This window comes from Cetorhinus maximus, chromosome 6, assembly GCF_964194155.1.
Source record: "Cetorhinus maximus chromosome 6, sCetMax3.hap1.1, whole genome shotgun sequence".
In the NCBI taxonomy this organism is placed as follows: domain Eukaryota; kingdom Metazoa; phylum Chordata; class Chondrichthyes; order Lamniformes; family Cetorhinidae; genus Cetorhinus; species Cetorhinus maximus.
This window is the reverse complement of record NC_135884.1, coordinates 3058820-3069050: the sequence shown is the minus strand read 5'-3', so window position 1 is coordinate 3069050 and position 10231 is coordinate 3058820. Positions and strand designations below refer to the sequence as shown.

Below are 10231 nucleotides of genomic sequence, written 5' to 3'. Positions count from 1 at the left end.
CTATCAAAGCGTTAGACTGACATCACCAGTAGGAGTTGCCAACTCTGGTTGGGTGCATTCCTGGAGGTTTATCATATGACCTCCCACCATCCTGCCAGATCAAAGAATCTTTCCTTTCCACCCCCCCCCGCCTCACATTTACCAACATTTTCATAAAAGGGAGTTTTAAGTAAATGAAAAACACATTTCTTAAATGGCTCCATGACATTTTTCCCCAGGCTTTTGCTTCATGGTCAGTGTCCAGGAGACTCCAGGACAATCTTAGAGGGTTGGCAACCCCTAACCACCAGTGACTCAATTTGGGAACAGCTTATAGTTTGAGGTGGGCCACAATGTCTTGTGGTCAATGCAAGAGAGTCATGATTGAGGTTACAGTTTAGAAAACAATAACTACTCTTGTTTAATTATTTTTACAAAATAACATCTCAAAGTACTGAAATCGTTGACAAATAAACATTAAAAAACATCATTTGAATTGATCTACTGGTTGGGTTTAAAGCAAGACAAAGTGCTGGGCTGAGGAAAGCATTGTACATCTGAGCTCCAAGCACAGAGCCACCCAGAGCACAGGCTGAGCACTTAGTGTGCAGACCACATGAGCAACATGGAAGGGGTCAGAGAGTCATGAATCAGAAATGCTGTTATCATATTGTTTGATGCTAAGAGTTCATGACCTTTCAAGGTAACAGACAGACCAAAGAGGCAGGGGCAGTTGAAGCGTTCGCTCTAAGCAAGGTGCATGAGTCTATGATGGCTTAAAGGAGGAATTTTGCCAGTTGCCACCTTGTAGTTTCCCTCTATACTTCACCCCGGAACTCGGTTGAATGAGGGCTGATTGCACACATCAACAGTGAATGGCGAGACTCCGGATGCCACTCAGCTTGATGCCGTGTTAACTTGGTGCAGTCACTTGCAGCTCACGCGCAGGTTGTGCGCCACCCATTTGGCTGTGCCCGCGCGCCATGGCGTGACAAGGCTGTCCATGTTGACCAGGAGTCTGCCCGTTTGGCCTGCTTCGTGGCCGGCAATCAGGTAATCTGTGCCTATCAGAGAAAGGAAACAGGAACTGTATTTGACCGACAGACTGACAGTAAGATATGAGAAAGGACTTGGAACTCTTAGGAGTCAAAAATGTTGACCGATCAAGAGACCGATCAACTCATGGAGCGTCTTTCAGCAAACTCACCATGCCAGTTGGGGCATGGCCAATTTTGTGTTTGGACTGCTTCAGGCAAATGGACTTTTGACCCTTGCATAACAGATCGTGGATGCTCCAATATAAGATGGTTATGGGCATCACTCATGTTTAAAATTACACTATCTTTAGCATCCAGAATACAATGATTTATGGGGGAGAAATAATACAGAAACTCTCTCACTCAATCACTTTTCCAGAACCGCTTCATCCAAGTTAGGGTCGTGGGGATAATAGAGAAACTTTACCTCAATACTCCAGCTGAGGTCTACACTAGGGTCTTGTGGAGGCTCAACATTACTTTGGGAACAGTTTTACAATCTCCCAGCCAAAGTATTTGCAGATGGTGGTGGGGGGTGGTGTACTTAAAATAAGACAGGTGGCTAGCCTACTGCTCTCCTGTCCAGCCCCGAGTTGTTCCCCATAATAATAATAGTGGAATCAGGAATCAGGGAGTCCGTCCGCCTGTCTGCCTACTGAGGTCCCTAATTGGCTAATTAATGGTCAGTTAAAGGCCAGTTTCCACAATAATACATGCGGCTTAGGAGGGTGGAACAAAGGAGGCCAGTCTGCTTCTTCACTGTCTGAGGTGAAAAGGCAGGAAGGAAGGGGGATACCCACTTTGGGGGTTGCCCTGTACCCATCGGGGACATCCCCCCCCAGGCTGTTACCCTTCCTTTGTTACTCCCCCTCTGGCCCCCTAAACCCATCTTTTCCCTGAGGGCAGAAGTCCCACAATGTCCTTGTTAAGGCCGCTCTCAGTGTATTGTTGCTGTAGGGCAGCTTTTTTTAAAGTCGGTCGGCTCATGACTGACCTTTCTACCAGGGGGTGAGAAATACATTCTCCCCCCACCCCACCACCTCATAAAATTTTTTCCAAGTTCCATATCTCAAGATACAAAACAAGGAACTCACTTGTCCTTTTTAAGCCCTTGAGCTGCCCTCTTTAATGAGATGACTATCTGCTCACTAAAGCTCCATTCTTCAGAGTTGTGAACAAAAGCAGCCCATTCAGCCCCTCGAGTCTGTTCTGTCATTTAATGAGATCCTGGCTGATCTCAGCTCCATTTACCTGCCTTAGCTCCATACCCCTTGAAGCCCCTACCCAACAAGCATCTGTCAATGTGTCTTGAAAACTTGACTCACAACTGCAACAGCTTTTTGGGGGGGGGGAAGAGTTCCAGATTTTCACTCCTCTTTGTGAAGAATTGCTTCTGACAGCGCCCACAAATAGCCTGCCTCTCATTTTGAGATTGCAGCCCCTTGTTCTAGACTCCCCCCCACCAGAGGATTCACTGCATCTGCCCTATCAAACCACTTGAATCGTTTTAAACATCCCAATCACAACGTCCCTTAATCTTCTACAGACGAGGGAATACAAACTACCTTTAAGGAACCTCTCATCATAATTTAACTCTGTAAACCCTGGCATTCCATTGGTCAATGTGCACTGCATGCCTCCACCCCTCCCAATTCAAACTCCAAAATGCTCAGACTAGCCTCACATCCGAATAATGGCCATTGGGATGAGGAGCCCGAGGGTAGGTGGAACTTGTGGTGTTTTAGCCACAGGAGAGGAGGGAAAGAATAAACTGTGGGACTGAGGAGCCAAGGAGTTAGTTGGTATAAATAGCGTGTTACAAATAGAGTCTCCACACTGCAGTGTAATTCTACGGTTCCACTACAAAAACAACTTGCATTTATATAGCATCTTTAACACAGTAAAAGCTCCCAAGGCGCTTCAGAGAGTGTTTTGAAAATTTAACATCGAGCTTAATAATGAGATGTTAGGATGGGCGACGCAGAGATCTCGGAGGGTTTGTAGGGCCAGTCAGAGGAGGCTGTAAGGTGAGCAAGGAGGCAAGGCCAGGGAAATGCTGTCCACAGATCAAACAAGAACATGTCTATCATTCCTTGTAATGAACTCAACCCTTCCCCATGTTCCCAGTCCCTACAAGCTCCTCAGCTACTCACCAGGGTTGAGTAAGGGACATGTACATCCCCGCTTGGTCCAGGATTCGGGATAGATGCTCCAGTTGCCACGGGTGATTTTCACTTTCCCAGTTTTCATCACCTTCTTTACTTTGATATTCACCTCAGCGTGAGTTCCTTTGTCATGAGCAGAAAGAACCCTCGCCTTGATGACTGGTGGGAAAGAACAGACTTTTACACAGAGAAACTCATTCCCAGTTCAACAAGGAAACAGACTCAGAGACCCTGCGGTTAACACACTGACCTTCCACCTCTTCTAGGATTGTCAAGTGGAATGGTCATTCAGGACCTGGCTCACAGCTGGTCAGGGGCTTTTGGTTCTCAGCTTCTTTCCATCGTATAAATAAATCTCCTGCCTGTAACTGTTGGTTGGGATAGCTAACTCTGCCATTGGGTGTGAAACTGAGACATAGGGCGGAATCTTGTTGAGGCGTCGAGGTCTTGCCTGCCGGCTGGAGACCCGACGAGACAGCCGTGCTGCCTCTTTTTGGGAAAGCCTGCTGAACCACGAGCCAATCAGGCAGTGGCGAGGCCAGCAGCAGGTCTTCCCCTGGAATCAAGCCCCTGGGGCTGGAAGTCCCGCCTACTGAGAGCTGCCGACCAATATACCACATTACTGTGGGTCTGGAGTCACATGTAGGCCAGACCGGGTAAGGATGGCAGACTTCCTTCCCTAAAGGGCATCAGTGAACCAGATGGGTTTTTATGACAAACGGACAGTTTCATGGTCATTTTACTAATGCCAGGTTGCTCAGGATATTCAGTTGGGTGAGATAGTTGGCAGATATTCGTGGAATTTTATCCCGGCTCTCGTCAATCTGCATCTATTCTTATTTCCCAGCATGACATTGGATGTTCCTTACAGAATCCTGACTGAGGGGTTTGGGTTTCGTAACCCCCTTCCCAGGGATGTGATCAATGAAATTTTTGGCAAGACCCCTGGAAGAATGGCTCCTCATCCTTTAGGTTTTTAATGGGTCTGTTCCCTGGTTGCTCAACTCAAGTGAAAGGCATCTGATAGGATAGGTGAACAGGTTGATGGGTCGATTGGCCTCATCCTGTTCCAGAGATGATGGATTGTCCACCACATCTCAGCTTCTTTCATAATCTCAGGACATCTCAAACGCTTCAATGAAATACTTTTGAAGTGTAATCACCATTGTAATGTGGAAAACGTAATAGCCAAATTATGCACAGCAAGATCCTACAAACAGCAATATGATAAATGATCTGATAATCTGCCTTGATTGGTGTTGCTGGAGTGATAAATGTTGGCCCAGGACTCCAGGGAGAACTTTCCCCTGTTCTTCTTCAAAATAGTGACATTGGGATCTTTTACATCAACCTGAAGGGGCAGATGGCCTTTAATACCTCATCTGAAAGATAGCACCTCCAACAATGCTGCCTTGGGAGTCTTGGTCTGAATTTTATGCTCAGGTCTCTGGAGTGGGTTTTGAGCCCATGACCTTCTTACTCAGAGAAGAGAACTAGAGAGATAGATAGAGAGATAGAGAGAGAGAGAGAGAGAGAGAGCTCTATTTACTGAACCACAGGTGACACCTCTGCAGATGTTCCCAATAGCAACCAAGATAAATCCTGTCCTGGTCACTTTGCTTCTGGTAAGACAGAGAGGAAAGGGAAATGAGGGAGGGGGTAGTGAATATAAAATAAAGGAGAAGATACTCCAGAGCAAAAAAAAATACATTTACACAAATGTTTAAAGTTGGCATGTCAAGTTGAGAAGCATTTTTAAAATTCTTTTCATGGGATGTGGGCGTCGCTGGCAAGGCCAGCGTTTGTTGCCCATCCCTAATTACACTTGAACTGAGTGGCTTGCTAGACCCTTTCAGAGAGCAGTTAAGAGTCAACCACATTGTTCTGGGTCTGGAGTCACATGTAGGCCAGACCAGGTAAGGACAACAGATTTCCTTCCCTAAAGGGCATTAGTGAACCAGATGGGATTTTACAACAATCGTTGATAGTGGTCATCATTATTAAGACTGGCTTTTGATTCCAGATTTATTAATTGAATTTAAATTCCACCAGTTGCCATGGTGGGCTTTGATCCCATGTCCCCAGAGCATTAACCTGGGTCTCTGGGTTACTAGTCCAGTGACATTACCAGTATGCCACTGTCTCCCTGCAATAATAAATTAATAAGTATATGGGATCCTTGTCTTTATTAATACAGGAATAGAGTACAAAAACACAGAAGTTGGGCTAAACCTTTATAAAATCGCTGGTTAGGCTGCAGCTGGAGTACTGTGTTTAATTCTGAGCACTACAATTTAGGAAGGATGTTTAGGCCTTGGAGAGTGTCCAGGAGAGATCTACCGGAGATGAGGGATTTCAGTCATGTGGAGAGACTGGAGAAGCTGGGATTGTTCTCCTTAGAGTAGAGAATAAGATTAAGAGGAGATCTAGCATAGGTTTTCAAAATGATGAGGAATTTTGATAGAGTCAAAGGGAGAAACAGTTTCCAGTGGTAGGAAAGTCGGTAAACCACCAGACACAGATTTAAGATAATTGGCAAAAGAACCAGAAGAAAGGGGAGGAGAATATTTTTACATAGCGAGTTGTTGTGATCTGGAACGTGCTGCCTGAAAGGGCGGTGGAAGCAGATTCAATGGTAACTTTCAAAAGGGAACTGGTTAAGTACTTGAGGGTAAATAATTGCAGGGATATGGGGGAAAAAATCAGGGGAGGGAGCCTCATTGAAAGCTCTTTCAAAGAGCCAGCACAAGCATGATGGGCTGAATGGCCTTCGATGCATCATGTCTCTATGACCTCAACATGGAGCACAGGTTGATAACAATCGGTGTTATTAAGTTTCTGCAGTATTCGAATGTGGGAAGAAAATGTGTGTAGCCCCATTGTATCTGGATGACAACAGGTTTTAGAATCTCTTACCATACGCGTACTTTATTGGACAAAAATATGTGGCATCTCCCAACAGAGTCTCCTTGCAGACGCACTTCACTAGTGTGACAGAGAAGGCAGGAGCAACAAATTATTAAATAAACACAAAGCAACGGAATAAGGATATTCTAGTCAGTATCATCAAGACCCCATTCACACAGGCAGTGACAAACATCAGCGAATATCAATATGAGGCAACCTTAAGTCCAGGTGTCCTGACATAGTCAACGTGAAGCTCCTGTGTTTGCATTCGTCTGTGTCTGCGTTCTGATCGATTTACAGGAGGTTTGATCTAACAGTCTCCCTTCTCTCTCCACAGGTCTCATTATCATCTGTTTGCACCAGTTTGTTAAACAGACACTGGGATTAGGATTGATAACCTCCACACACCATTTTTTTATTTTAATGGAAATGTTTAATTTCCAGGTCCATCAGTGTTATAGACTCATTGATAGAGATTGATTACTGTGATTAGCTAATAACTCCATCCTGCCTGTATCCAGTGAGGCCCAGGATTTTACAAGGCGAATCAGACTGACCATTTTTCACTCTCATCCAGAAATCCCCATGTTCCCACTTTTATATTTCACACCATCCTGGGTCTTGAACTCATGAAGTAAATGTTGAAGGGCCACCTATTTCATTTTATGAAGAATTCCTAATTTTTTTTTGGGGATGTGGGTGTAGCTGGCTAGGTCAGTATTTATTGCCCATCCCTGAGCGTCAACCACATTGCTGTGGGACTGGAGTCACAGGTAGGCCAGACCAGGTAAGGAAAGCAGATTTCCTTCCCTGAAGGGCATTAGTGAACCAGATGGGTTATTAAGACTTTTAAAATTCTAGATCAAATTCAAATTCCACTATCTGGCAGGATTTGAACCCAGGTCCCCAGAACATTACCCTGGGTCTCTGGATTACTAGTCCAGCGACAATACCACTATGCCATCACCTCCCCATCTATTTGACCCAACCAGTCTATGCCATTGTTTATACTCCACATGAGCCTCCTTCCACCCCTCTTCAGTTCACACTATCAACATATCCTTCCATTCCCTTTTCCCTCATGCGTTTACCCAGCTTCCCCCTTAAACGTATCTACACTATTCACCTCAAACCGCTCCCTGTGACAGCAAGTTCCAAATTTCACCACTTGCTGGGTAAAGAAATTTCTCCTGAATTCCCAATTGGATTTACTAGTGACTATCTTATATTGATGGCCCCCTAGTTCTGATCTTTCCCAAGAGTGGAAGCATCTTCTCTATGTCTACCCTATAGAACCCTTTCATAATTTTAAACACTTCTTTCACATCTCAGCCTCCTGTTTTCTGGAGAAAGAGCCCCAGCCTATCCTTCCTGGTTGGTGTAAAGTGTAAGTTCTGGTGTCATCCTAGAAAGTCTTTTTTCATCTTCTCCAGTGCCTCTATAAATATTTTCGAGTATGGAAACTAGAACGGTGACCAGTACACTAGATGGGTCTAGGCCAGGTGATGTTGCCTCCCTTTCCCTTCCTTTCCCTTCCTTACCTGGTTTAAAAACCTTCCCTACATTGGGCCCTCTCTATCTCTGTAATCTCCAACATTAAAATCCTCCAACATCTCCACATGCCTTCAATTCTCTTGCACATCCCCGATTTCCATTTTTCCACCATTGGCGGCCGTGTCTTCAGCTGCCTGGGCCCTAAGCTTTGGAATTTCCTCCCTAACACTATCTGGCTTTTGGCTGCCTGCCATAAGATCCTCACATCTGGCTTGGTGCCAGATTTTGTCTGATAACACTCCCATAAGCCTTGCGAGGTTTTGCTATGTTAAAGGTACTATGTCAATTCAAGCTGTTGTTGTGACCCACCAGAATGTCTAAGCGCTGAGAATCCCTGCTCATCTTCCCAGCTCCAATCCTGCCCGCTCTCATTGCTTGGAATGTCGATCATGTCCGGAATTCGACCACCAATGGGGATATTGTAAATTTGTTCATTTTCAAAGCTGCAAAGCAGAAAGATAGGAACTAACTATTTAGGACAAATAAGAACTGGACCAAATAGTAAACAAACAGATTAGGTGTTGCGAGGAGATAATTTATGAATTTTGTATCCAAAGTGCACAATGTTAGTGCTAGGATGGGTCACATTCCCAATATGGCACCCAGTTTCAGTACCAGACACTCCCAGGACAGGTACAGCACGGGGTGAGATACAGAGTAAAGCTCCCTCTACACTGTCCCCATCAAACACTCCCAGGACAGGTACAGCACGGGGTTAGATACAGAGTAAAGCTCCCTCTACACCGTCCCCATCAAACACTCCCAGGGCAGGTACAGCACAGGGTTAGATACAGAGTAAAGCTCCCTCTACACTGTCCCCATCAAACACTCCCGGGACAGGTACAGCACGGGGTTAGATACAGAGTAAAGCTCCCTACACATTGTACCCATCAAACACTCTCAGGACAGGTACAGTACGGGGTTAGATACAGAGTAAAGATCCCTCTACATTATCCCCATCAAACACTCCTAGGGCAGGTACAGCACGGGCTTAGATACAGAGTAAAGCTCCCTCTACACTGTCCTTTTTTTTATTCATTCACGGGATGTGGGCGTCACTGGCTGGGCCAACATTTATTGTCCATCCCTAATGGCCCTTGAGAAGGTGGTGGTGAGCTGCCTTCTTGAACCACTACAGTCCATGTGGTGTAGGTACACCCACAGTGCTGTTAGGGAGGGAGTTCCAGGATTTTGACCCAGCGACAGTGAAGGAATGGCGATATATTTCCAAGTCAGGGTGATGAGTGGCTTGGAAGGGAACTTCCAGGTAGTGGCGTTCCCATCTATCTGCTGCCCTTGTCCTTCTGGTCTTGGGTTTGGAAGGTGCTGTCTAATGAGTCTTGGTAAGTTCCTGCAGTGCGTCTTGTAGATGGTACACACACTGCTGCTACTGTGCATCGGGCGGAGGGACTGAATGTTTGTGGATGGGGTGCCAATCAAGTGGGCTGCTTTGTCCTGGATGGTGTCGAGCTATTGGAGTGTTGTTGGAGCTGCACTCATCCAGGCAAATGGGGAGTATTCCATCACACACCTGACTTGTGCCTTGTAGATGGTGGACAGGCTTTAGGGAGTCAGGATGTGAGTTACTCATCACAGGATTCTCAGCCTCTGACCTGTTCTTGGAGCCATCGTATTTATATAGTTGGTCCAGTTCAGTTTCTGGTCAATGGCAACACCCAGGATGTTGAGAATAGGGGATTCAGCAATCGTAATGCCACTGAATACCAAGGGGCGATGGTAAGATTCTCTCTTGTTGGAGACGGTCATTGCCTGGCACTTGTTTGGCACGAATGTTACTTGCCACTTGTCAGCCCTAGCCTGGATATTGCTTCAATACCTGAGGAGTCGCGAATGGTGCTGAACATTGTGTAATCATCAGCAAACATCCCCACTTCTGACCTTATGATGGAATGAAGGTCATTGATGAAGCAGCTCCCAGGGCGGGTACAGCACGCGATTAGATACAGAGTAAAACTTCCTCTACAGTGTGGGGTGTGTGGCTGTACTTATCCAGGTCCTGCTGACTCATCACCTCCTGTACTCATTAACGTACAATGGCTGTCAATCCACTAACACCTCAATTTTGTCACCCACCTGTTAAAATCCCTCCAATCCCTAACTTTCTAATCTCCTCTTGCCCAACATCCCTCTGAGATATCTGCACCCCTTACATTCTGGCTTCTTACACATCGTCGTTTTTAATCGCACCCCCATTGGCTTTGTGCCATCAGCTGCCTGGGCCCTGAGCTCTGGAATTCTCTCTCTAAACCTCTCTATCTCACTTTCCTCCTTTGAATGCTCCTTAAAACCTACTTCTCGGATCAAGCCTTTTGCTACCTGTCCAAACATTTCCACACATGGCTTCACATCAATCTTTGTTTCATAACTGCTCTTGCGAAGCACCTTGGGGAGTTTTACTATGTTAAAGGTGCTATGTCAATGCAAGTTGTTGTTGTGCATGTCAGTATGCATATGCAAGTGAGGGTTTCAGGTGAGGACATTATCCTTTGTGGTGCATGATGGTTTCCACAGTCGAATTGCCCACCGACACTCTCTTTGGGCTCTTCAGGAGGAATGGTGTTCTCGTGA

At 45.7% G+C, this 10231-nt stretch overlaps 1 protein-coding gene across 1 annotated transcript in view; it reads right to left on the bottom strand.

Moving 5' to 3' along the window:
• Nucleotides 1-375: 375 nt before the first annotated feature.
• Nucleotides 376-10231, bottom strand: part of LOC144681481 (netrin-4-like) — a 32181-nt gene continuing 22325 nt past the window's right edge. The window contains exons 7-10 of the mRNA XM_078543101.1: nucleotides 7952-8085; nucleotides 6098-6166; nucleotides 3170-3340; nucleotides 376-1043 (exon numbers count right to left, since the gene is read on the bottom strand). Coding sequence (XP_078399227.1) covers nucleotides 907-1043; nucleotides 3170-3340; nucleotides 6098-6166; nucleotides 7952-8085 — 511 coding nt within the window. The 3' untranslated portion in view covers nucleotides 376-906. The remainder of the gene's footprint in view (nucleotides 1044-3169; nucleotides 3341-6097; nucleotides 6167-7951; nucleotides 8086-10231) is intronic.